We start from the raw sequence: 25,739 nt of genomic DNA, 5'->3' as shown, positions 1-25,739 counted from the left end.
CCTCTATCCGAATCCATGAATCATTAGATGAATTCGACAACTGCATCATCCTCCAACCCTCGTTGTTCGCCCTTGGTTACGGTAACTAATTCAAAGCGCTCACCCTGAATACCTTCCACAACAGCGATATTCCGGGAGCCATGTGCATTTGTCCCGTGCCAAATCAGGCATGATGATCGGGTGAGGAACTGGTCGCACGATGCCAGGAGGTTCCGTTTTCTCCTTTCAGATTCCTGTTCCTGGACTCAGCCACCTGAGGCTCACAAAGCTTGGTGCGGAGTACAAGTTCCGGCTGAAAAAGGTCAAAGAGGGAAGCCGAAGGCCATTGTCACAGAGTATTCCAATCTATGCCAGACGCATCTCTCTCCCAACTGATCAGTTGAAACAATGGGCGGCTCCATCAGGATGTGCCTGAAACGTCCCCACTTTTCTGGGGCCGTTACGTTCAAAGAAATTTAGCCTCCGCCGCAGCAGCAGTCATGCTTGGCCTGGACTCAACCGAAAGCCTCGACTTTGCACTGTGTTCAAAGTGGAGCAGCGGCTGGATCAGGCGCCGGTTGCGTCATCAACCGTAAAGTTAGGTACACTGTTACATACCAAGCTCCGCAAACCACGATGACACTGGACAGCACCGCGCTTTGTTTGTGCCCACATTCCACAGCAGCAAGGTCTCAAAGGCGCATATTCAACCGATTGCGTGCCAGATCTAGAGACTTAACCCGAACCCATTGTCCCTGTAAACACTACGCTTCACAACTCCCGCTCTCGACATGCCGCTTTCCCATCCCGCAAATAGGTAGCGTAACCCGCCGTCTAACCAGAACGCCAGCCCCGAGAAACCCAAACACGCCAGGTTATTGATGATGGTGGCCGAAACGTGTGAGCAGCGGTAGCAAAAACCCTACCACTGTCGCAAGCGTGTGCCGAAGCTGCAGCTTGCCTTGCCTCCTGTGCGAGGAGCTGGCGCCATCAGCAAACCCAGTGCCGCTTGGCTGGTGGTTGTGACTTGCCGAGTGATTCTCCTCTTGCATCGCATGCATGGCAACGTACCTGATGGCGAGTTTTTAGCACGATGCGCTGAGGCAAGTTGGTCGTGAAAGATCACTTACAAAAAGGTCCCGGCACTGAAAAGAAGGAGCATGCCCGTCCACCACTGAGCCGACTCGCCTTCCATGTTCTCCCCCCCGATCAGGGCAACGATGGAATACGTTGCCAAAGCGCCGGCAGGAGCTGCCAAGCTGAACACCATGAGGTGAACACGCGTAGCCCGCTTGGAGAGTCCTTGCTTCAACAAGATAGACGTCAGGCCAAACGCAGCAGGGGCCTTGTGCACGAGGATAGCCAGGAAAATGATAAGCCCGACGTTCAAGTTGGGCGTTGTAGCCGACGCCCCCATTGCAATACCGTCAGCTGCTGCGTGAATAACGAGGCCCGTGGTGGTAGCTAGGCTGCGCGTTTGCCGCGGCGATGGCGCCAAGGAGCCCAGAAAGCCGTCGGTTTCCTCCTCTCCGGATGCGCTCGAGCCCGCCAGATTCTCCAAGCTGACATGCCTGCTCGTCGGTGCTGTCTGAAACTTCTCGGTCGCATGACGGGGCAATCGGTCGAGAAGAAACATCAGGGTAAAGCCGATGACCAGACCGAAGCCGATGGAGAACGCTGGGAGTTCGGGCTGCTGTTTTGAGGGCTCATCGTCTCTCCTGCCCGCAGCCCGGGCGTTGAGCCGCGGGGGCTGTGGCCCATGTGGCGCAGCAGCTGCAATCGCTTCGATCCCTTCTGGCAGAATGACGATCAAGCAGCTGCCGACCAGCAGCCCGGCCCCGAGGGAAGCGATCAGCCGAAGCTGCGACTGCGAAAGGGAGAACGACAGTGGAAGCGCGCCGGCAAGAAAGGAGCTGCCGCAGAGGTCAGGTTGCGAAGGGAGAGAGTTGGCAGGCAAAGAACGGTTGGTCATCGAATCAGACATACGCCATGGCCATGACCACCTGTCAAGGCAAGCAGTCAGTTTGACATTCCAATGCCCGTCGATCTTCCAGAACCTAGGTCAGGTAGGTACAGAGTAAGCAGTACTCACGGAGGTCGCGATCAGAAAAATGAGGCCTGCCATCTTGCGCAGCCATCAATCAATGCGCCGCAAGAAAATGCAAGCACTGAGCGCTTGCCTGTCGATTCATGGGTAACGCCGACAAAGCGGGCAGCAATGAAGAACCTGGAATCCTTTGCGAAACTGTTCCTGAAGGGAACCACTACTCGAGGGTGGGCTGGCCCATCGGGAGCTCCCGTGTAATCTGTTCATACACCTCACTTGTGGAGTGTAAAGCGGCTCCACGCACGGACCTTGGGCCGCAGACACGTAATCGAGCACTGTGTGTGTAACGTACATAGCTCCCATGTATGTGCCTTACAAACAACTTCCTGCTGCCCTTGATCGTGGAGCAAGCAAGATGCCTCGCAGTGAAATGCGAGCTCCAGGAAGCAGTTTGGAAGTGCGAATGCATGGCATTGAACAAATTGTGCACGGAGGTTCCAACCAGGTGCCCTTGCCGGCCACAGTATATTACAACGTGCCGTGGTGCTCAAACAACGCAAGGTGGGCTGCGTTACATGGCCCGCGCAATAGTAATGGATAGATCCGTACATCCATACAGTACACTCGCTTTCAATTTAACCAGGGTGCTTCGAACCGCGTCCAGCGCGTCGCGAGTCTACTCCGTGCGCTACATCAGGAACGATAATTTCAAGCTCTTCAGCAGCTTCCTGATCTTTGAGACGTGAACCCCTACGACTACACCTAGCAAAACTCCACATATTTATTGGAATCAGAGCAATCAATTGCTCAGCATGCCCTCAGACGACACTTGTGAGTATCGCGTGTATCAACGGATTTGGTTCTCCCAATGCTCACTATTTCGAAGGGTCGACGCCGTCAAACGACGCGCTCGTGTTGTCGCTGGTATCCCCCACCCCGACCGGTCTCAAGACTGTCGGCCACAGTTTCCACCCCAGATTCACGTACCCCATCTTTGGCGACAGCGAGGAGATCTTCGGCTACCAAAAGCTCGAAATCAACCTTCAGTACCATGCGAGCGACATGCGACCAAATCTCTCCGTCACCTACGGCAAGAAGTTTCCCGCCGTAGGCGACACAGAGGCAACCGACGTCGAAGCCATCCTGCGCGAGTTCCTTCCAGAGGTCGCGTTCCAGAGCAAACAGGACTTCGAGACGGCGGTCAAGAATCTCCCGCAAGACTGGAGCCCCCCGGGCGAGTTGACCGCGACGTTCAGCGCGCATGACCAGACCTTCGAAGTTTGGAAAGGGAGTCTGGCCGACCCAGCGGTCAAGCAGCTGGTCAAGCGCATCCAGATACTTGTCCCGCTTTTCATCGAGGGCGGCACACAGCTCAACGTGGATGATTCCGACGCCAACCGCTGGACTGTCTTTTTTCTGTACCGGAAAACAGCGACCGCCGGGGATGCCGGCCCCTCGCCGTACGTCTTCGCCGGGTACTGCACGGTCTACCGCTTCTTCCACTTGCGACTGCCAACGCCGCCTCTCTCGCCTTCCGAGGCCGACCTGGAGAAGCAGCTGCTCAGCCAAGATTTCGATCTTGACCAACTCGCCTGCCGCAGCAGAATCTCCCAGTTCATCATCATCCCACCCTTTCAAGGAAAGGGCCTCGGGCCCAGGCTTTACAGCATCATCTTCAACGAGTACATCAAGCACCCGCAGACGGTCGAGATAACCGTCGAGGACCCGAACGAAGCGTTCGACGACCTGCGCGACGTCGCAGACCTGCAGTATCTGCGACGGCTTCCCGAGTTTCAAGAGCTGCGCATCAACACGGACATCGTGATTCCCAAGGCGGGCATGGCGCCCAACAACATTGTCGACAAGGCGGCGTCCGAGGCGGTGCGCGCCAAAGCTAAGATGGTCCCCCGCCAATTCGCGCGGGTCCTCGAGATGAACCTCCTTTCGCGGCTTCCCGAGCACGTCCGGGCTAGCGCGGCAAAGGAGGAGGGAGGCCCGCAACCGACCAAGGAAGAACAGCATGAGTACCGGCTCTGGAGGCTGCTGCTGAAGAAGAGGATATACCAGCAGAATAAGGATGCCCTGGGCGAGCTCGAGATCCCAGAACGCATTGCCAAACTCGAGGACACGGTCACCAGTGTCGAGTTCGACTATGCCCGACTTCTGATCAAGGCTGAAGATCAGCAGGAGAACGGGTCTGCGCAGCGGCAAGAGAGTGGGGCGGAGAAGCAAGAAGCGGCCAGGGCTGCCGCGAATGGCACGGCCAACGGGAAGCGCAAGGCGGCTGAGGATGGCGAGCAATCGGCCAGCAAGAAGGCGAGAGTCGAGGACGAATAAAGGGTGCCTGCCGTACCTGGATCCGTCCGTCGACCTGGCTTTTCTGTCACTGCTCATCCGAGCATGGCAGCATGTACTTGTTTTGTTTCCGAGTCTTGTACACTGTCTATGGCGTTTGACGATGGCATTTCGGGGTCACGATCACAGGGGAAGGCGAGATTGGCGCCTAGAGAAGGGACTAGGAGGCTTAGTCTCTTTCGCAAACGGATAAGTTTTGGAACTCCGTGTCTACGCTATCCCGAACCATTCTACAAATTGTTCCCATCACTCGAGAAAAATGAAACGTGTCCATATACTCTCTCAATCGCCGTGTTCCTACTGGAGCTGGTTGCTCGGAAATCTCGTCCCGTTCACCCCCTGCACGCCCTTGCCCAGCTGGCTCGCGACGACCGTCGCCTCCCTCACGGCCCTCGCAACGGTGCCCCTCACGCGCCCCTCCTCGAGCACTAACAGGCCCCCGATCGTGCAGCCGCCCGGCGTGCTGACCTTGTCCCGCAGCAGCGCGGGGTGGTCGCCGTTCAAGACCAGGCCGGCGGCGCCCTTCATGGTCTGCGCGGCCATGCGCTGGGCCTCGGCGCGCGGCAGGCCCATGGCCACGGCGCCGTCGATGGCGGCCTCGAGCATCAGGGCGAAGAAGGCCGGCCCGGACCCGCACAGCGCCGTGCACGCGTCCATGGTCGCCGGCGGCAGGTACACCACGTCGCCGATGCGCTTGAACACCCACGTCACCAGCCCCAGCGTGTCCGGGTCCAGCGGCGGGTTGGAGATGCCGATGACCGTCATGCTCTCGCGGATGAGCGACGCCGTGTTGGGCATGGCCCGCACCACCCGGCAGGGCAGCGGGTTGCCGCCGTTGGCGGCCGCCAGCGTCGCCTCGATCTGCGACTCCGTCACGCCCGCCAGGATGCTGATCAGCAGCTTGCCGCGCAGGGCCGCGGCCATGCCCGGCTCCGAGAGGACCTCTTGCACCATGTACGGCTTGCAGGCCAGGAGGACGACGTCGGCCTTCGCGACGGAGGCGACGTTGTCGTTCTGCGCGATGGTTACGGCGCCGAGGTGGGCCGCGAAGGTGGTCTTGAGCTTCTTGGCGCTCTCGGGGCGGCGCACGCAGGCGATGAAGCGCGAGGGGAGGCGAGTCGTGGGGGCCGTTTCGTACAGCGGCGTTGAGGTGCCCGAGGAGGCGGCCTTGGATGCGTCTTGCATCTCGTCGAGCGAGGCAAGGATGCCGGAAAGGATCGCGATGCCCATGGTGCCTACAAGGGGGTCAGTTTCGAGCTGCGCTTCCCCCTTCTTTTTTTCTCTTCGCTTGTTCAGAGACGCTGCCTTACCGCACCCGACGACGGCCATGGTTAGCTCCGAGGAGCCGCTGCCAACCTGAAGTGCACTCATTCTGCTGTCCCACTGCGGTTGTCTCTTGGTGTTGGGCTGGACGGATGGAAGTGGCTGTCACCGATATTCGGAGGAGCTGGGGAGGGAGATGTGGTGTAAGTGACAGAACCCTTTTCTGGGAAGGCCCCGGGTCGAGTTTGATCAATTACGGAATAACCGAACTGGCAACCTGAGGTTCCAACTGCGAAGGTTGGAGAAAATTTATACAAGCCATAGGAACAGCCAAGACACCCTTGATCCTCTATCCAACAGTGAATTTTCTGGTTTCTGGTATACACTACCTACCGGGTAGGTAGTAAATTGTACCAGAATTTCGGGCTTGAATCTCCCGTTCGAATGGATGGTGCAGAGGAGACGACCCCACGACCCCTCCCCCCACATCCTCGATCTCCACCGCCTGCCTTGAGTGGACTAGCCGAGTCCAGCCCAGTCTTCTGAGCGACGGCGAAGTCTGAGCAACCCTGCAGCTGTTGAGCGCCAAGACCTGAATATCTCCAAAGCGCACGGCGGCACAAGGCGAGGAGGACCTTCCAGTCTCGCAGCAAATTCGTCAATGTCCTTCTGCCGGCAAAGCCAATGCAGCCCCTACACGCAAAGACACGTCAGATCGAAGGAAGGCACTGCGGATCAAGGCACCATAGAGCCCTAACTAGACTAGTATCCAAAGCATCCGCCGGGCGCCGGTCTTCTCACGTCCCTCACCCACCGCGAAACCCAGTCTCTTGGTCCCCGAGGCGCAAGGGCGCTGGGAGGGAGACAGCGACGCCATGGCGGACCCGTTCGAGGTGCGCATGCGCTTCACCAGCCAGCTGCGCCAGCTTAACGCGTCGGTGACCTCGGCTCAGAAGGCAGCACAATATGCGCTGAAGTATCGGGACATGGCCGAGGACTTGCACTCGTGCATCTTGGAGCAACTCGAGAGGGTGCGTCGACAGGATTGTTTTACGACCGTGATAGGGGATGGCCGGGGGTTGACAAAGACACAAGCAGAATAACATGAATACCCGAGCCAACATCATGTACTTCATCGAGCACTTCCTCGACATGGCGAATAAGGACGGCCACGTGGACTATGTTCGCATGATGCAGCGCGACATCATCAGGGTCGTGGATGCGGTCGCGCCCGACGACGGGTCAGGGGCGGCGAACGTCAAGGTGGTCCGGAAGGTGAGACGTCTCCTCCGCACACCTCAGTCCTACTCCATTACTCCATTACGCCCGGTGAGCTAACTGGGGCAACCGCCTGCCAGGTCCTGCACGCCATGCAAAGCAAATCCTTCCTCGACGCCCAGGTGGTGACCCAGATCGAAGAGGTGCTCAGAGACCGCGACGTGGCCGCCCAAGACATCGCCATGTCCTCGCCGCCGGCAGACCACGCCGACGGCGGGGACGGAGCCGACGGCCTCGGCGACATGCCGCCGTCGCGCACGCTGCCGCCGTACCACGGCAAGGGCGGCAGCGGCGGCCCGCCCAAGCTGGACAAGAAGCAGATCGAGCAGCGCATGGAAGAGGACCGGGAGCGCCACAAGCGGCAGCGCGAGAACATCTGGGCGGTCCCGCCCGGCGAGGACGCCGAGATGGAGAAGCTGTGGGAGGAGACGAGCGACCTGGGCGAGGACGACCACCGGATGGGAGAGGAGGAGCTGGCGGAGTGGAGGGCCGAGTTCGAGGCGCGGAAGTGTGTGCACCAGAGGGAGGGGGCGGATGGTCTGAAGTAACCCCTAGGTTTGGCGGGCGCGAAAGATTGGAGTAACCGCATTGCATGGCGTTTTGGGGGGGGCTCGGATGGTAGACGGGGGCTGCGGCGTTGTGGGAAAAGGACTACCTTGTTTGTGGGATGGGCCATTGTTAGCATATTCCAATTGTGGGTTCGAACGGATGCAATCACACAACTGCCACGTCCTTGAACTCCGTTAGAATCACTGTGCGAGACCGGTGTTGGTTGGTATATCTCGATTTATAGTGTTACATGTTGTTTTGTACATGTAGCGGAAGACCTGCAGGCTTGTCGGGCTAGCCACATGCCAGTCTGGCCCGCCTGGTTCCTGGTCCAGGTCCGCCCCCGTCTTCCAAGCCATGACCTAGGTAGCAACGCCCACCCCCATCCTCACGGCACACGGTCTATAATACACCGCCTACTCCATAACCACCACGGCGCCCAGCTCCTTCATCGTCGCCACGATCTTCTCGGCCTCGTCCTTCGGTACCGACTCCTTCATCGTCTTGGGCGCGCTCTCGACGAACTTCTTGGAGTCTACTAAGCTGAGGCCGAGCAGGTTCTTGATCTCCTTGATGACCTTGGGCTTGGCGGCCGCGTCGAACGACTGCAGCTTCACGGTGAAGAGCGTCTTCTCGGCCGCCGCGGGCGCCTCCTCCTCCTGCTCGGCTGGCGCTGCCGCGGGGGCAGCGGCGGCAGCGGCGGGCGCGGCGGCGAAGCCGCCCACGGGGAGATCGGGGATGTTGAGGCGTGACTAGGTGGCATATATGTTAGTAAAATAACGGACCCCCCAGCCTAGATAGAAAAGCTTATCCCGGATTGCTGCGGCGTGTGCAGCAAGCGGCCGTCCGCACCTTCAAGCTCGCAACGAGGTCTGCCGTCTCCAGCAGGGTCAATTGGCTGATCTGGTCGACGATGGCGGCGATCTTGGGGTTGGCGGAGGCCGCGTCGGTCGAGTTGTACCTCCGTGACATGTGGTGTTGCTGGAGGAAGGAGCTCGAGGCGCGGATCGGGGTAGCAGCAGCGCTGCCGGCGCGAAGCTGACGGGCGCAGCACCGCGCTGCGTACCGGCAGGACAGCGCCATTGCGGGAGGCTTAGGAGGGAGATGGTAGGGAGACGGAACCGAGGGAGGGGTCGGCCTGTTGCGGACGTCGCGCGTTGAGATTGGGCCTCGCGATACGGGCTATGGGCTGTTGCTTGCTGTGCGCTGGGGTCTTGCGCTGTCGTCGTGAATCCCGGAGATTTTTTCGGCCGCTGTTCGAAAAGTCGGCTGGCTCACGACTGATTGGCTGGTCCGCCCAGGCACTTGCCAGGTGGTGACGGCTGCGAATAAGAGCAGCATCTCCCATAGTGCCCCTGTCACTCTTGCCCCTGTCACTCTTGCCCCATATGTCTGGACTTTCCCAGTTCAGAAAAAAAAAAAAAAGTATCGATTTGAGAGGGACAACCTCCAGCACTCTTATACAGTAACTCAATCATCAACAAAAATTTGTCACCGGTTGAGAGTGACAACTTTCAACACTTTTGTTCAATATGAGCAAAAATCCGGCATTATACGGTTGAGAGTGACAGCTTTCAACCCTTAGTTCAACAACGGCGGCAAACCACGATCCCGTTGAGCGTGAGACAACTTTCAAGTCGCCGACCCAGTTGACAGTGACAATTTCCAACACTGGAAGTCTAGCATCACCAGACCTCCACCACTCTCCGACGCCGAGGATGGCTTGCGTCGACGTAAACCGGCAGAGGCAATCTCTGCTCGGCGATACGGCAACACTGCGATTTTTGCCGAGCGAGCTGCTGCTCATGATCCAGGACCACACTTCAACGCAGCTGTTAGAGGCTGTCGCCAACGCAGCGCTCATCGCCCCGGCCACAGACGCCATTTTCGCTCACTTCGAGTCTGTCTTTGCAGATATCTGCGCCAGATGGATCATCTCGCACCCAACACTGGATGTGAGAGTTCTCGCGTCGTTTGCCAGGATTCTGCCGTTCGCGCCGTCCCTGTCCGTCTTCCTCATCTCGCATCTCCATGGAGGACTAGCGCCAGTCGGGAGAGTCGCGAGTATGGCTCAGGGAGGTTCTTCCGAGGCTTCTGGCTCTTCTGACCTGAGAGCACTAGTCGCTCTTGACTTGACAGCGTTCCGAGATGCAGACCTTCCCGGGGTCCTCCTAGCGCTGTGGAGGCTCAACAACTTTGATAAACGCACCTTCTCGCCCCTGTCAAGGCCGTCACAGCTTCAGATCCTCTTCACCCACCAAGACCTCCCCGTCAGATACCTCGCTATCAGGATATTCTGCCAGCTCCATGATGCCTCTGACCAGCTGTTGGAGGCCCTGTTGGCGAGGCACATCCCCAAAGATGCCAGCCTGGTTGCGGACTTGGACGGGAGGAGGGCGGACTACGCGTTTCTGAGCCTGTACGAGGACGCCAGGGGCCGAGAAATTCGGCGTCTCCGCAGTAGTATTCAGGCAGCTGGGTCTGCCGGTTCTGGGCCCGCTCAGACCCGGCAGATCCCAATGCAGAATCTAACTTCTCTTGTTGTCCAGTATGGCAAAACAGTCCTCCCGCGGCCTTTGGGCCCCGTGAACACCCCCAGCACTTTAGCGCTCACCCCAACCACCATCGAGAACCTTGAGAACCTTGGCGCCTTGCTTCAGCAGCCGGGCCCTATCCTGCTTCATGGACTCTCCGGAGCCGGCAAGACGTCTCTGGTCCAGGAAGTTGCGAGGGAGCTGGGGAAGCAGAGGGAAATGGTTACGCTGCACCTCAACGAACAGACCGACGCGAAGATGCTGTTGGGCCTGTACACGACCGACCTGAAGCCTGGCTCCTTTCAGTGGCGTCCAGGCGTCCTGACGACGGCGGTGAAGGAGGGGAGATGGGTCTTGATCGAGGACCTTGACCGGGCGCCGACCGAGGTTATGAGCACCCTCCTTCCTCTCATCGAGCGCGGGGAGCTGCTGATCCCCGGCCGTGGGGAGCGGATTCAGGCATCTGCGGGGTTCCGCATGTTTGCTACTGTGCGGACGCTGCTTGGCATGAATGACAGAGAGAACCTGCCGAATCTCATCGGGCTGCGCCACTGGCATCTCCTGCATGTCAAGCCGTTGCCTCGGGGTGACCTGGAACGGGTTATCGTTGCAAGGCACCCGCTGCTCCACAGGTACACCTCCGGTGTGCTCGCCGTGTTCGACCGGCTTCTCGCGTGCTCCAGCGGGTCGAAGCGTCTGTCTCTCGGACGGACAGCCCTCGACAGGCCCATCGGAACGAGGGATCTTCTGAAGTGGTGTAGCAGGCTCGAGGGTATCTTGCGCTCCGCTGGCTGCAAGACCGGCGACGAGCCCATCACAGAGGGCACAAGAGATCGAATGTTTTTCGAGGCCGTCGACTGCTTCGTGTGCAACTTGCATGAGCCATCGGCTCGCAACATGCTCGTCGAGGCGATCTCCCAAGCCATGCAGCTTCCTCTCCAGCAGGCGCAACACTACTTGACAAATCACATCCCGGCGTTTGAAGACAGCGAGTCGACTCTAACGATTGGCCGCGTTTCGTTTACCAAGCCGAGGCGGTCCAGCAAGGCCCGAAAGCCAACAAGGCCGTTTGCCACCACGGACCACGCCAAGAGGTTGCTCGAACAAATCTCCGTCGCTGTCAAGCACCGCGAGCCTCTGCTGCTGGTTGGCGAGACGGGTATCGGCAAGACTACTGTGGTGCAGCAGCTGGCAGAGTCCCTCGGGCACCAGCTGGTCGTCGTCAACTTGTCGCAGCAGAGCGAGGCAGGAGATCTGCTGGGCGGGTTCAAGCCCGTCAGCGCGCAGAGCCTTGCGATGCCCCTGAAGGAGGAGTTTGACGATCTCTTTGAGAAGACCGGGATTCCGGTCGAGAAAAACCAGAAATACGTAAATCGCATCTCCAAGTGGTTTGCCAAGGGCAGGTGGAAAGACGTTTCTAAAGAGTGGCGCAAGTCGGTCAAGGGCTTTGAGACGCTTCTGGCCGAGGCGGAGAGCCGTCAGACTCGAGCTGAGAGCACAGATGGACAGCCGGCGAAGCGTCGAAAGACCGAGTTAACCAAGCTGCAACGGTACCAAGACCTCCGACCACGCTGGGAGATGTTCTCGCAAAGCCTCGACCGGTTCGATAGGCAGATTGAGAGCGGGTCATCCCGATTCGCCTTCACCTTCATTGAGGGCAAAATTGTGAAGGCGGCGAGGAACGGCGACTGGGTGCTGTTGGACGAGATCAACCTCGCCTCCCCCGACACATTGGAAAGCGTTGCTGGGCTTTTCCAATCCTCTCCTTCTCTTCTTCTCTCCGAAACAGGCGAGATTGAGAGGATACAAGCGCACCCTAATTTCCGGGTATTCGCCGCCATGAACCCGGCGACCGACGTCGGCAAGCGAGATCTTCCGCTGGGCTTGAGATCCCGGTTCACCGAGATTTACGTCGGAAGCCCGGATCGTGACAGGAAGGACCTCATTACCATCATCAAGAAGTATCTCAAAGAGAACAGCAGTACCGTCGATCGGCTGGCCGACGATGTTGCCCGTCTTTATCTCGAGATCAAGGAGCGAGCAGAGCTTAAGTTGTTGGTCGACCAGGCCAACGAGGTGCCCCATTTCAGTCTGCGCACTCTGACTCGCGTCTTGACTTATGCCGTCGATGTCGCTCCTTTGTACGGTCTCGATCGTGCGATATACGAGGGGTTTTGCATGTGTTTCACCACGCTGCTCAGCGAAGAGTCGGAGCAGATTGTCATGCCCCTGATCCACCAACATCTGCTGAAGCGGTCGAATAATATCCTCACTAGGCCGCCAAAGCTACCCAACGACGGGAAGGAATACGTCTCATTCAGCAACATGAAGGGGGACCATCAGTACTGGCTTCTTCGAGGAAAGGAGACGCCAAAGAAGCGGGAAGACTACATTATCACCCCGTACGTTGAGAGGAACCTCTTGAACTTGGTCCGCGCCACCTCCACTCGGAGATACCCCATTTTGATCCAGGGACCGACTTCGGCCGGCAAGACGAGTATGATTGAGTACCTGGCCGACTACACCGGAAACAAGTTCGTGCGGATCAACAACCACGAACACACGGACCTCCAGGAGTACCTGGGCACGTATGTGTCCGATTCTGAGGGGAACCTCAGGTTCCAGGAAGGCGTGCTGGTTCAGGCCATGCGAGAGGGCTCGTGGATCGTTCTAGACGAACTGAATTTAGCACCAACCGACGTTCTAGAGGCTCTCAACCGTCTTCTCGATGACAACCGAGAACTTCTGATTCCTGAGACGCAGGAGATTGTGCGACCGGCTGAGAACTTCTGTCTGTTCGCCACCCAAAATCCTCCCGGCCTGTACGGAGGCAGAAAGGTTCTGTCGCGGGCCTTCCGCAACAGATTCCTCGAGCTCCACTTCGACGACATCCCGCAAAGCGAGCTCGAGACCATCCTGCAGAAGCGGAGCCGCTACACGTCACCTTCGGACTGCCGCCGCATTGTTGAAGTTTACAAGGAGCTCACCCGTCTGCGGCAGGAGACCCGTGTCTTTGAGCAGAAGAACAGTTTCGCCACGCTCAGAGACCTCTTCCGATGGGCGCTGAGGGAGGCGGATACGCGTCAGGAGATCGCTGAGCATGGGTTCATGCTGCTTGCCGAGCGGGTCCGCAAGCCCGAGGAACGCGACGAGGTCAAGAAGGTCATCGAGCGCGTCTTCAAGGTCACCATCGACCCGGCCCGCCTTTATGACCTGGAGACCGCGCCCGAGCTCAGCAATGTCCGAGCGAGGAACAGTCAGGGCGTTATCTGGACGGGGGCCATGCGCCGGCTCTACGTCTTGGTGAAGCGCGCCATCAAGAACAACGAGCCCGTGCTGTTGGTTGGCGAGACGGGCTGCGGCAAGACCACCGTGTGCCAGTTGCTGGCCGAATTCGAGAAGAAGGAGTTGCACATCGTCAATGCTCATCAGAATACCGAGACCGGAGACCTCATTGGTTCGCAGCGGCCAGTGAGAAACCGCGGTGCGATTTTGGACTCGCTGTTTCGGGACCTGGAGGAGGCTGCTAGCGTCCTAGGGAAGGACAAGGATTCGCTGGAGGCGCTCCAGGAGTGGTACCGCTCTCTAGCCCCTGAAGACTTGGCCAAGCTACCCGAGATTCTGCGAGCGAAGATCCTTGCGGGCACGACGCGAAGCAAAGCACTGTTCGAGTGGAGCGATGGTAGCTTGGTCCACGCCATGAAAGAAGGCAGCTACTTCCTGCTCGACGAGATCTCTCTCGCGGACGACTCGGTGCTGGAGCGCCTCAACTCGGTCCTCGAACCCCATCGCAGTCTGCTCCTCGCCGAAAAGGGCATCACCGATTCGTTCGTCGAAGCCGCCGACGGTTTCCAGTTCTTTGCCACCATGAACCCCGGTGGTGACTTCGGTAAGAAGGAGCTCTCTCCCGCGCTACGAAACCGTTTCACCGAGGTCTGGGTGCCTGCCTTGTCTGAAATGGACGATGTCCACGATATTGTGGTCTCAAAACTCGACAAGAAGTTCAAGCAGCAGCGTGGGGGCAGCAAGAGACAGACCAAGCCCATATCCCGTATCATCGTCGAGTTTGCCTCCTGGTTCGGCAAGACCTTCCGCCCATCCTCCGCTACGGCCTTCTCCATCCGCGACATTCTCGCCTGGGTCGAGTTCATGAACAACTCCCACTTTCCCTCCGCCGAGCTCGCCCTCCTCCACGGCGCAGCAATGGTCTTCATCGACACCATCGGCGCCAATCCGTCCGCCCTCGTAGCCGTCGATGTGCGAGAAATGGCTTTGCAACGCCAGATGTGCCTCGAGCACCTCAGCGCCCTGTGCGGTGCCGACCTGGCGAAGCTGTACTTCCAGGAACCGCAGGTCACCATCGACGAGAAGCTGCTGACTATCGGCGACTTCAGCATCGACCGATCCATGGCTGGCGGCGCCGTCGACGCCGGGCACGAGCTCAGCGTCCCGACCACCAAGTTGAATGCCATGCGCGTCATCAGGGCCCTGCAGGGGACCAAGCCCATCTTGTTGGAGGGCAACCCGGGCGTGGGCAAGACCACGCTGATCACCGCGCTGGCCAAGGCGTGTGGGCGGCCGCTGACGAGGATCAATCTGTCGGATCAGACGGACTTGATGGACTTGTTTGGCACGGACGTACCGCTGGAGGGAGCCGAGGCGGGGAATTTTGTCTGGCAGAATGCGCCGTTTTTGGAGGCGATGCAGAAGGGCGAGTGGGTGTTGCTGGATGTGAGTTACTCCTAGCTGTGTCTCTTGTTGGCTGACGGTCAAGGGTTGCTGATTTCCGGATTGTAGGAGATGAACTTGGCCTCGCAGACGGTTCTCGAGGGTCTCAACGCCTGCCTTGACCACCGAGGAGAGGTGTACATTGCGGAATTGGACCAGGTTTTCAAGCGTCATCCCGATTTCAAGCTCTTTGCCGCTCAGAACCCGCATCATCAAGGCGGCGGCCGGAAGGGTTTGCCCAGCTCCTTCGTCAACCGCTTCATCGTGGTCTACTCAGACGTCTTCACCAAACAGGACTTGCTCCATATCACGGCCAGGAAGTTCGAAAAGATCGGAAGCAAGACCCAGCAGCAACTTATTGAGTTCATGTCCCGACTAGATGACGAGGTCGTCGGACGCCGGTCGTTTGGCGCCCTGGGCTCCCCTTGGGAATTCAACCTGAGAGACACCCTGCGGTGGGGCGACTTGTTGACGTCGCCAAGCGCACTCGTCGCCGGCCGGAAGCCGGATGACTACCTGGATGTCATCATCCGACAACGCTTTAGGTCGGACAGGGATCGGCAGGAGGTGAACAGGCTTTTTGCCGAGGTCTTCGAGCGAGCACCCGAAGAACATGGGCTGTACCACGACATCAACCCCTACTTCGGCCAAGTCGGGCTTGCGACGCTCAAGAGGAACCCTTTATCCCAGCCGACCCCTTTTCCCTGCATCGATCCGGTGGTACGGCTCAAAGAGATCGAGTCGATCATGATTGCCATCGAGCAGGACCTGCCGTGCATACTAGTCGGTCCATCAGGCAGCGGCAAGTCGGCCCTTCTCGCCCACGTTGCTGCGCTTGCCGGGAAATCGCTGGTCATCTTCCCTCTCAACGCGGACGTCGATGCCATGGACCTCATTGGAGGCTTCGAGCAGGCGGACCCTCACCGAGATGTTCAGGCTTGCCTGTCCAAACTCCAACGGACACTTCAGGAGCTGATTCTTCGCGCTCTTCCAAACCCCGTGCCCGACCCTGTGTTGGACCTGATGACTGCTCTCCAGCACCTGACCGGAGAAGCACGGCAATACGAGAGCATCCTCCCGCTTATCGAGGGGCTCCAGGTCAATGCGTCAATCCCACAGGACCTGGCTCCGCTTCTCTCGGCAGCGTCGGAAGCCCTCCGCAAGCCCCTGACGCTAGACAACCCGCGCTTTGAGTGGCTTGACGGCGTGATTGTCAGAGCAGTCGAGACCGGCGCCTGGCTGGTTCTCGACAATGCTAACCTGTGCAGCGCCTCGGTGCTGGACAGGCTCAACTCGCTTCTTGAGCGTCCGAACGGCATCCTGAGCATCAACGAACACAGCGGCCCGGGGGGGGAGCCGAGAATCGTCAGGCCGCATCCGGACTTCAGGATCTTCTTGACTGTGGATCCCCGGTATGGCGAGCTCTCGCGGGCTATGAGGAACCGTTCGATTGAGATTTACCTTGGCCCCTTGCCGGAGGGTATCGCCGCTGTTGAGCGCATCGCGCCAATAGAGGGCAGCCTGCAACGGTTCCACACCGCCGCCGAAACTCTGGACCGAATGATCGAGGATGGGCAGCTTGTACCGCAAACTTTTGATATTCTGTCGCTTGGGGATAGCAAACGTCTGGAAGGCTACGTGCAGGCCGCTCGCGAGGGCCTGGCTGGGTCTTCGCTCTCCCTGATCCGCTCGCCTGCGGGCGTTCACCACCTCGAACCACTGCTATCCTACATCATGTCCGGTGACGACCGTCCCTTAAGAAGAGCAGTTGGCGATTTGTGTCCTTCCTCGTCGGACAAGCTGTTGATGCCGCTTCACCCGCTCGTCAACTCGCCCATGATCCCGGTCCTCAACATCGGCCGTGAAGGGCTTGTGTACTGGCTCGCCAGCTCCTACGAGTTCCTTGTGGAGATTCAACGCTTGGAGAAGAGTATGGAGGCGCAGCTTGCAAAGGCCAATATCAGCAAACCGTCCTCAATGAACCGCCTCCAGAGGTCTTCGCTTGCCGACAAAATCGCCTCCCTCTCCCGGGACTCAACAGCCAATGCTGCGAGGTTCCTGTCCTCAGCTCTAGGCGCGATCAAATCGTTTCTTCTGCAGACATTGGAGGAGCCGGGCTCCTGGAAAAAGCGCCACTCAACGGTAAGGAGGTTGATGCTTTTCTGGAAGAGGACGTTCGAGGCGTTGATTGCGACGTCGTTTGAGGAGGCCCGGTTCCAAGCGCACTTGACCCAGGGGTCGAACCTCATCCATGGCAGCCTGTCTGCTCTGCTGGCGGCTGATTACCAGGACTTCCTCTATACATTGCTCGGATACCTAGAGCGCGACTTCGTGGTGGGATTCAAGCTATCCAGCGGGCTCAGCATGGAGACACTCTGGTATTATCTACGCCCGGACCCCATTCCTGATCGGCAGACACTGGAGCATGTAATGGAGCTGGAACGCCTAGCCGACCGTTTCGACTCGCTGCGCTGGCGCGTTGATGCCAGTATTTCCACCCTGCGCACCATCCAGGATGCGATGGCGCGGGTGTACGCCGTCATCCGAACTGGCAAGGGCGACGCCGCCAGCCTGGTCAAGGACCTGCAATCAGAGATCACCACACTCGAGTCCAAGCTTGGAGTACACGCCACCACGCACCACCCCTTCTTCGCCTCTGCCTTCGAGGGCCTCCGACAAACCCAGGTGCTCCACCAAGTCTCCCTCGAAACCCCCATGCAGCACGGCTGCTCGGATGTCGACGTGCTCGCTAGCATCCCCACCACCAGCTTAATGCGTTTGCAGTGCCTGAAGCAAACCCCCCTGAAAGCCGTTGACTACATGTTTGTCGAGGAAAGCAGCGAGGTCCGTCCATGGGGCGGCGTCCTCTCCAAGGCGCTGCTGCTCAAGTACGACGCGGCATCGTCGGCAAACCTGCACGAGCTGCGCTCGCTCGAGGTCGAGATGCCCATCATGGGCAGGACGCTGGCCGCCGCTTCGGAGGCGCTCACGACCGATCCGCTGGTGAAAGTAGAGCGGCTGCTTCTGAGGCTGATGGAGGAGGTGGTTGCGGCGCACGGAGAGCGGTGCAGGGCCATCGTGCCGGCTCTGTATGAGGACTTGATCGTGAGGGAGGACGTTTGCATTGCCCCGGGCGTTGATCTTGGCGCCTGGCTTCCGCAGCAGGCTGGACCAGAGATTCTTGTGGATGATCAGCTGCCTCAACACCTTGCTTCGGTCTTCAAGACGCACTTCTACAGAGCCCTGCTGGCGTTGGTGGCCGCGGCAAAGGGATTCCAGCCGCGATCGGCGACGACATCTGTCGCCTGGGTCCACTTCGCCTTGGGCTGTATCCAACTCTTCGTGCCCGACAAGATCTTTGACCCGCACCATCTCGCACTAGTTGCAGCCGAGGAGCACAACGAGCTGTATCAGAGTCTGCAGAATCAGGTTAGTGCTCTCGAGGCTTTCGAGCTTGCCTTCACCGGCCAGCGGACCAGCGTCCGGATTGAACTGCTCCTCGAAGAGGCCCGGGAGCTGGGCGAGCCGCCGTCGGTGCAGCAGATCTATCGCCCGGGTGACGGTGAGCTCCGCAGCCTGCAAGGCGAGTTCAGCAACGTGCTGAATGCGCTGATCCGAAACGATGTCGCTGCGACACACCTGCGCTCGCTTGCATCGGCGTCGAATGAGGCGGCCGAGGAACTGGCGCTGGTCGAGCGGAACGTGACGCTGTTGATCGCTCGCTTGACGAAGTTCGGCGCCTACCAGGACTTGACTATGCCCCTGGTTAGCTTCCTCCGTTGTCTGAGGATGGGTCTCTCTCTTGGCAGGGGTGTTGGCTCAAACAATGAGGCTGTGGGAAGGGAAAGCGGCTCGCGGGCGCTAGTGGGCGTCGCCCCGTTCCTGGGTGGAACGGTCTGGAGTGCGGAGACGACGGCACTGCCGATCCGCACTTTCGAGTTCCTGTCGTTCGTCCAAGCTGTTACCGCTGTGGAAGGCCTAGACAAACTGCCCGTCTCCCTCCGTCGTTCAGTGCACGAGTCCCTGGCTTCCTTCCACGAGGAATGGACGAAGAAACTCGAGGCAGACCGCAAGATCGAGGAGAGCAAGACCAGTTTGTTCCGGTTCAAAGGCAGCCTGGAGGACCAAGAACAGTTCGACCAGGAGGAGTTCGACCAGCTCTTCCCTGACTACACCCCGGACGAGGACGGCGCGCCTAAGAAAAAGCCGCGCCGTGGTGGCCGCGAGCTCTCTGTCATGCTCGCCGAAGCACACGAGAAGATCTTCCTGTCCACGCAGGAACCGCAGCAGAGTATGAAATCGCTGTGCATGCAGATTGCTCGTCGGATCTCGCGCGAGCACCAGGACAGTGCTATTGTCGAGGCGGAGCTGGACCGCCTGCTGCTTCCCGCGGCAATGCTCGTCTTCGACGAGCAGGTCAAGGCTTTCAGCGCGAGTGTAGACGCCTCAAGCTACAACTTCTACATGGATGCCAACCTCGCTGAGGTCCGCAAGGTGCTTGGTCTCGTCAACTCCATCAAGAAGCGCTTCCTTGAGCTGCAGGGGATCGATGAGATCGGCCACCACCAGACGCTGGCCGATGTGATCATGGCGTGTGACAAGGTACTCGAGATGGCGATCGACGACCCTCTGGCAAAGATTATCACCGCCATCGAGCGTCTGCATGCGCACGTCTACGAGTGGCACGAGGGCGGCTGGGCCACCAGGGCGCACAAAGCCACGGCGCTGTACGAGAAGTTGCGGGACACCATCTGCGACTGGCGCCGTCTGGAGCTCTTGAGCTGGTCGCGGCTGCTGGACGCCGAGGTCAAGAAGAACTACGAAGATGCCAAGTCGTGGTGGTTCATCGCCTATGGTGCTGTGATCCTCGAGCCGTGCTCCATACTGCAGCAGGGTCTGGATCTCAAGGACCATGCTGTCAAGCTTCTGGCGATTCTCGAGTCGTACTTCACAGGCGCCAGCCTCGGGCAGTTCATTGCCCGTCTAGATCTCCTCAGACAGCTAAAGAATCAGCTGGATATGTTGGTGCGGGATGAGCCTTCCTTGGTTCTGATTCGCGACGCCGTTCAGAATTTCATTGCCTTTTACAGCCGGTACGAACGCAAGGTCGGCGAGACGATCAAGGCTGGACGGGCGCCGCTGGACAGGAGCATGAAGGACGTCTTGCTGATGTCGAAGTGGCGAGACAAGAACATCGACGCTTTGCGGGAGAGCGCTCGCAAGTCGCACCAGAAGCTGTTCAAGCTCGTGCGCAAGTTCCGCGCCGTGCTGGAACAGCCTGTCCAGACGCTCATGGACCAGGGGCTTCCAGATGAGGATCACTCAAGCAGCGATCTCTCCGGCACAGTGGTGAAGCCCGTTGCGGTCCACGTCGACCAAGGGCTGATCAACCACTGCCAGCAGGCGATTCCCAATATTGCGAGCAATCCGCACTGGGCCCGGATGGCCAACCTCCAAGCCGTTGTCAAGGCCATGTCCAAGCACGGTTCCCTGCCGTCCGCCACTGTCAGCGCTGTCGAAACGCTCGACAGCTTCATCACCGACCTCGCCTCGTCCATCTCTGCCTTGCGCAAGGAGACCCCAGCTACCCTAACGGACGAGAACAAAGAGCTCGTACGGCACCTCAAGACTCGTAAGGTCACTCTTTACAGCGACACCCTCAAGGCCCTCCGCGCCATGGGATTCAGCCGCAACCTCGGCACCAACCTCCTCGAGCGGCAGCGCTCGACTGCCGCGGTCCTGGTCGGCTCAGGCGTCGTCGTCGGCTCCGCCACCCTGAGCGCGGCCATCGAGTACTCCTACCACAAGATGCTCGACCTGGCACCCCGCTTCCGCCACGCCGCGCTCGAGCATTCGGACGATCTGAACCGCGAGGTCGTCCACCGCAGTGTAGGCTACTTGGAGGGCGTGCTGCATGTCATGTTCCGCCAGCGGCAGTTCCTGGCGAGGGCTGCCGCGGATGAGCGCCGTCTGTGCCAGGTGGTTGACGCTGTCGGGGAGCTTTCGGCGACGGACGGGGAGGCGTGCTGCCGGCCGCAGCGGAGATCGGCAAACCACGCGCAGGTGGTTCGCTGGTTGGTGCAGGTGCTCCGACTGGGTGTGCACCTGGTCGAGGTGCATGGCAGGCTCGGCGGGGCGGATAATGCGGCGGTTCGTGGCACGCTTGAGGGCTGGGCTGAGCTGTTTGCCAAGCTGGATGCGGCGCAGGAGAGCCTGCCTCCTCTTCCTGAGGGCTTCACCTCGTCTGCCCATGACACGCTTGAGGACGATGTGGAGAGGGAGTTGGCCGCGCTCAAGGTCGGTCTGGCGGAGATGGCCCATGCCCGGCCTGACCTGGCATTTGTTGTGCAGCAGATCCAGCTGTGGACCAGTATCCAAGCGACCGAAGTCATTGATGGCAGCGTCACTGATCAGGGCATCGACGGCTTCGCCGTTGCCGCGCTGACGCTCTCGAGCAAGATTCTTGTGGCGCTGCAGAACTTCCAGAAGACTGCCCAGGCGCTGCCCCTGACCACGGACGAAGCCGGCTGGCTCATCGACTATGGCGACACCCTGCAAAAATCGGTCGGTGTTCTCCGCATGACCAAGATTACCTCGGAAATTTCCTCCCTCACCGACCAGCTCAAATTCCTGTCCCCTTCCCACTCCGCCACCGCAACCGCGCTTCTCCGCCTCATCCATCCGGTCCTCAGCCAATACGCCGCCCTCTGCACCCAAAACCTCACCCACTTCGCCCACTTACACCACAACGTCTGCCGCCTCGGCGCGCAGCTCGCCTCGTCCTTCGTGCAGATCGCCGCCCAGGGGTTCTGCACGCCGCAAGAGAAGAGCGACGAGGAAGCGGGCGGCGCAGAGTCCGGCAAGCTGGAGAGCGGCACCGGCCTCGGCGATGGCGAGGGCGCCGAGGATATCAGCAAGGACATCCAGCCGGACGAGGACCTGTCGGAACTGGCGCAGGACGCGAACAATAACAAGCCCCAGGGGGAGATTGAGGCGCACGAGGATGCCATCGACATGGGGGAGGATGAGCTCGAGGGCGAAATGGGGAGTGTAATGGACGATGAGGAGGAGGATGAGGGGAAGAAGGATAAGGATGGGGAGGAAGACGAGGAGGAGGATGAGATGGAGGAGCAGGCGGGCGACGTCGATGATTTGGATCCCACGGCGGTGGATGAAAAGATGTGGGATGGGAGCGGGGAGGACGAGGCGGAGAAGGATCAGCTGGGTAATCAGGAGAAAGGGAAGCAGGACGAGGATCAGAGTGCGGCGGCCGAGGGGCGGCAGAAGAAGGAGCAGCGGCAGGATGAAGAGGGGAATGCGCCGCCAGATGGCGATGAGGCTAAGCAGGAGGAGCAGGGAGGCGAGGAGGAGGATGCCGAGATGGAGGCGGGAGAGGAACCGGAGGGTATGCCGCAGGAGGAGCTGAACCGGCAGGATCAGAATGTGCAGGAGGAAGAGACGTTGGCGCTGCCGGAGGATATGGAGCTCGAGATTGGTGATGGCGGGGAGGAGGAGAGCGATGAAGATGACGATCTGGATGGGTTGTCGGATGTGGAGAATGCCGAGGAGAAGCAGCCTGATGATGCACAGGAGGATACTGCGTCCCAGGGTGATGACGAGGAGGAGAAGCGCGGGGAGACGCAGCAGCAGAAAGATGAGAACATCCCCGAGGAGGAAGCGGAGCAGGAAGCCGAGGTTGATGCAGCTGGTGATAGAGAGGAAGAGATGGACGTGGACGCGGAGGAGGAAGAGCGGAGGGAGGAGGATGAGAAGAAGCCGCCGTTGCCTGACGACGGGACTGGCGCGAACCAGGATGATGTCGCACCCAGCGATGTGCAAAACGGGGGAGGCTACGCCGAAGACGCGAACATGCAAGACGACGAGGCCGAGAATCCGGCCGCTCAAAGAGAGCAGGGTTCGCTCAGCAAGCAGGCGCCAGAGGAAGACAAAGCGCCGGGCAACAAGGGCGCCCCGTCGAGTCTCGACCAAGAGCAAGGCCCGTCCGACGAGGCGGAGGACGCGGGCTCGAAGGACGCGCAGCCGTTCAAGAAGCTCGGCGATGCCCTGGAACGGTGGTACCGCAACCAGCGGGATATCCAGACTGCCTCGGAGAGTCAAGACAAGACGGATAAGTCGGCCGAGGACATGGCTCGCGCCGAGTTCCAGCATCTGCAGGATGAGAACGCCGAGGCTGATGCCCAGGCTCTGGGGACCGCCACCGACGAGGAAGCTCGCCCGATGGACGATGCGATGGCGGTCGACACCGAGATGGACGAGGCTGATAACCACCTCCTGCCCGAGGAAGAGCAGGAAGAGGATGGGCAGGCGGATGTGGACATGAAAGACGTCGAGCCAGCGGAGCCCCAAGATGCCGCCAAGGACCGTGAAGATGGCCGGTCTGGCGTCGCCACACGCAAGGGCGCCTTCGAGACTGAGGACAAGGACGAGTTGCGCCGCACCGAAGGCGCCTCGGGGGATGCCGAGGACAAAGAGATACAGGAGACAACCCAACAACAGTTACCCATCCGCCAGCAGGACACAACCGCCAAGCCGCTCCGTGACTACTCGGAAGCCCTCGAGATGTGGACAAGGTTCCAAACCAAGACGCAATCCCTCTCGCAGTCCCTCACGTCTCAGCTCCGCCTGATCCTCACGCCGACCCAGTCGACCAAGCTCTCGGGCGCCTTCCGCACCGGCAAGCGGCTCAACATCAAGAAGATCATCCCGTACATCGCGTCCGGCTACAAGCGCGACAAGATCTGGATGCGCCGCGCCATCCCGTCCAAGCGCGCGTACCAGATCCTCCTCTGCGTCGACGACAGCTCGTCCATGTCGGACGCCAACCGTGCCGCGTCGGGCCGCCTGGCGCTCGAGTCGCTCGTCATGGTCGCGCGCGCGCTGACCGCGCTCGAGGCCGGCCAGATCGGCGTGCTGGGCTTCGGCTCCGACGTGTTCGTCGCGCACGCGCTGACCGACCCGCCCTTCACCGCCGCCGACGCCGGCGCCCGCGTGCTGCAGCAGTTCACCTTCGGCCAGGACCACACCGACATGGCGCGCCTGCTGCGCGCCACCATCGACCACTTCCGCGACGCGCGCCTGCGCCAGCCGTCGTCCGCCGGCGGCGAGGACCTCTGGCAGCTCGCCCTCATCCTGTCCGACGGCCTCGTCCAGAGCAGCGAGCACGCGCGCCTGCGGCCGCTGCTGCGCGAGGCCCTCGAGCAGCGCGTCATGGTGGTCTTCATCGTCTTGGACGACGTGCGCGAGGGCAAGAGGAGCCACAGCGTGCTCGAGCTGAAGGAGGCGCGCTTCGGGCCCGACGGCATGCCCGTCCTTCACCGCTATCTCGACTCGTTCCCTTTCCCCTATTACCTGATTGTGCATCACCTGGAGGATCTGCCGGGGGCCCTGGCGGCGTTGTTGAGGACATGGTTTGCTGAGGTGAATTCTTAGGGGTGCTGTCTATAGACTTGGATTTTTGGCTTTCTTGGTTTCTATTTCTTTCCCTGCTTTTGCTGTACGGAGTTCGGTCGGAGTTTGGCATGGAAAAGTTACAGTAGAGCATGCTTGTCATTAGAGTAGCTAGTTACCTTAACCTGAGATTGTATGTCTCCATCGGTCTGTGAAGTTGACCATGTTAGAGAGAGGAAATGGTTGACCTGACCGACACCTCCCCTTGTTGACCTGACCCGACCGACGCCCCCCCTTGTTGACCTGACCGGCAAGGGGGGCTGACTTGACCTGACCGACGCCCTTCCCTGTTGACCTGACCGGCATGGGGGTCAGGTCAGGTCAGCTACCCCCCACCGGTCAGGTCAACATGGAGGAGGGTCGGTCAGGTCAACAACTTTGCATCATCCGGTAGCAAGCAAGTTAACCGCTCTGACGGGCCCCATTTCCTGCCGTGGCCTGAATGGGCGCCGGGACTGAGTAATATCTGATTGCTTTATTTTGAAATTGCCCCGACAGTGACGCGATACCCTCCACAGGACGGGTTTGCTCATCCTACTCCCCTTACCGGTGGGCAGATGATTGCCGCGAGCAGGCAGGAAATACAGGATGAAGCATTAGAGTTTTCTTATTCTGTAGACATCAACGGCAACATCCTGGCACATCCGTTCCTGACTCCGATCCTTGAAGGACCTCGCCTTTTCCGTCTTCACCTCTCTTGAAAAATGGCGCCGAGACGACACCCAGGTTGGGCAGGCATATGCTCACGAGTTTCGCGTGTCCTGTATTTACCTCTGCGAAGCCACAAACGTTCTCTCCGAGGTTGGGAAACCGGCAAACTCGAGAGGTGCGGTGGAAAGCTGTAAACAAGGAACTCCTGTCAACAAAGTCCCTCTTGAATAGAACAGGAGAATAGTTGACCTGACCGACCCACCCCCCTGTTGACCTGACCGTCAGGGGGGACAGGTCAGGTCAGCTACCCCTCTTGCTAGTCAGGTCAACAGGGGAGGGGATCAGTCAGGTCATGTCAGCCCCCCCATGCGGGTCAGATCAACAGGAAGGGGGTTAGGTCAGATCAACCACGTCCTGCTGATGGGATTCAGAGCAAAGAAGCCAGATAATGTCTGCGCGGGTGCACATTCGGGCCATAGCAGGTAATCGGGCCCGTCAGATGGGTTAACTTGCTACATATACGGAGCACTGTCGCATGCGGCAAGGTGACACGGAGTTGGGGGGAGGGACAAACGGATGAGTTCTCATGCAGGTTGAACCGCTCGGGCTGGTTGCTTGTGGGATAATATACACATACCTTCGACTGAGATAGGAAGAAAGAGCGTCATGATACTCAGAGTAATATTCAACCGGCAGCAGTCCACTCCATAATACACATGCATGGTATGCAACAGTTCAGGTTTATCAGGGGAACATGCTTACACCCGAGGAGCCCAGCAGCCAGGGGAGCGAGAACGAAACCGAGAAAACACAGTCTACCCACCAACAAGCCTGCCATTCCAACTATCCGCCCATCGCAACAAAAGACAAGGAATCTCATGAAGAAA

The 25,739-nt window shown here is 59.5% G+C and overlaps 8 protein-coding genes across 8 annotated transcripts; 4 read left to right on the top strand and 4 right to left on the bottom strand.

Annotated features, from left to right (window-relative positions):
• Positions 1 to 390: 390 nt before the first annotated feature.
• Positions 391 to 1,055, bottom strand: THITE_2119867 (uncharacterized protein). Its single transcript, XM_003655736.1, has one exon. It carries the CDS (start codon positions 1,038 to 1,040, stop codon positions 855 to 857), a length of 186 nt encoding a protein of 61 aa, XP_003655784.1. The 5' UTR covers positions 1,041 to 1,055; the 3' UTR covers positions 391 to 854.
• Position 1,056: 1 nt separating this feature from the next.
• Positions 1,057 to 2,066, bottom strand: THITE_2119866 (uncharacterized protein). The gene has a single exon (XM_003655735.1). The coding sequence runs from the start codon at positions 1,949 to 1,951 to the stop codon at positions 1,106 to 1,108; it is 846 nt and encodes a 281-aa protein (XP_003655783.1). The 5' UTR covers positions 1,952 to 2,066; the 3' UTR covers positions 1,057 to 1,105.
• Positions 2,067 to 2,813: 747 nt separating this feature from the next.
• On the top strand, positions 2,814 to 4,530 carry THITE_2119863 (histone acetyl transferase HAT1-like protein). The gene is made up of 2 exons (XM_003655734.1): positions 2,814 to 2,857; positions 2,913 to 4,530. The coding sequence occupies exons 1-2, from the start codon at positions 2,839 to 2,841 to the stop codon at positions 4,361 to 4,363; spliced, it is 1,470 nt and encodes a 489-aa protein (XP_003655782.1). The 5' UTR covers positions 2,814 to 2,838; the 3' UTR covers positions 4,364 to 4,530.
• THITE_2119862 (uncharacterized protein) lies at positions 4,531 to 5,927 on the bottom strand. Its single transcript, XM_003655733.1, has 2 exons — positions 5,692 to 5,927; positions 4,531 to 5,616 (listed from the first exon to the last, which is right to left on the bottom strand). The coding sequence occupies exons 1-2, from the start codon at positions 5,708 to 5,710 to the stop codon at positions 4,679 to 4,681; spliced, it is 957 nt and encodes a 318-aa protein (XP_003655781.1). The 5' UTR covers positions 5,711 to 5,927; the 3' UTR covers positions 4,531 to 4,678.
• Positions 5,928 to 6,310: 383 nt separating this feature from the next.
• THITE_2080526 (uncharacterized protein) lies at positions 6,311 to 7,642 on the top strand. Its single transcript, XM_003655732.1, has 3 exons — positions 6,311 to 6,675; positions 6,743 to 6,919; positions 7,003 to 7,642. The coding sequence occupies exons 1-3, from the start codon at positions 6,520 to 6,522 to the stop codon at positions 7,468 to 7,470; spliced, it is 801 nt and encodes a 266-aa protein (XP_003655780.1). The 5' UTR covers positions 6,311 to 6,519; the 3' UTR covers positions 7,471 to 7,642.
• Positions 7,643 to 7,747: 105 nt separating this feature from the next.
• THITE_2119856 (putative mitochondrial 54S ribosomal protein MNP1) lies at positions 7,748 to 8,866 on the bottom strand. Its single transcript, XM_003655731.1, has 2 exons — positions 8,324 to 8,866; positions 7,748 to 8,223 (listed from the first exon to the last, which is right to left on the bottom strand). The coding sequence occupies exons 1-2, from the start codon at positions 8,552 to 8,554 to the stop codon at positions 7,888 to 7,890; spliced, it is 567 nt and encodes a 188-aa protein (XP_003655779.1). The 5' UTR covers positions 8,555 to 8,866; the 3' UTR covers positions 7,748 to 7,887.
• A 15-nt stretch (positions 8,867 to 8,881) lies between these two features.
• On the top strand, positions 8,882 to 10,142 carry THITE_2119855 (uncharacterized protein). Its single transcript, XM_003655730.1, has 2 exons — positions 8,882 to 9,890; positions 10,021 to 10,142. Exons 1-2 carry the CDS (start codon positions 9,190 to 9,192, stop codon positions 10,058 to 10,060), a joined length of 741 nt encoding a protein of 246 aa, XP_003655778.1. The 5' UTR covers positions 8,882 to 9,189; the 3' UTR covers positions 10,061 to 10,142.
• A 4,651-nt stretch (positions 10,143 to 14,793) lies between these two features.
• Positions 14,794 to 24,464, top strand: THITE_2119854 (uncharacterized protein). The gene has a single exon (XM_003655729.1). The coding sequence runs from the start codon at positions 14,806 to 14,808 to the stop codon at positions 24,181 to 24,183; it is 9,378 nt and encodes a 3,125-aa protein (XP_003655777.1). The 5' UTR covers positions 14,794 to 14,805; the 3' UTR covers positions 24,184 to 24,464.
• Positions 24,465 to 25,739: the final 1,275 nt, after the last annotated feature.

The sequence above is a fragment of the Thermothielavioides terrestris genome, chromosome 4 (genome assembly GCF_000226115.1).
Source record: "Thermothielavioides terrestris NRRL 8126 chromosome 4, complete sequence".
Lineage (NCBI taxonomy): Eukaryota > Fungi > Ascomycota > Sordariomycetes > Sordariales > Chaetomiaceae > Thermothielavioides > Thermothielavioides terrestris.
The sequence above is the reverse complement of the archived record's forward strand: the minus strand, read 5'-3'. Positions and strand labels throughout refer to the sequence as shown.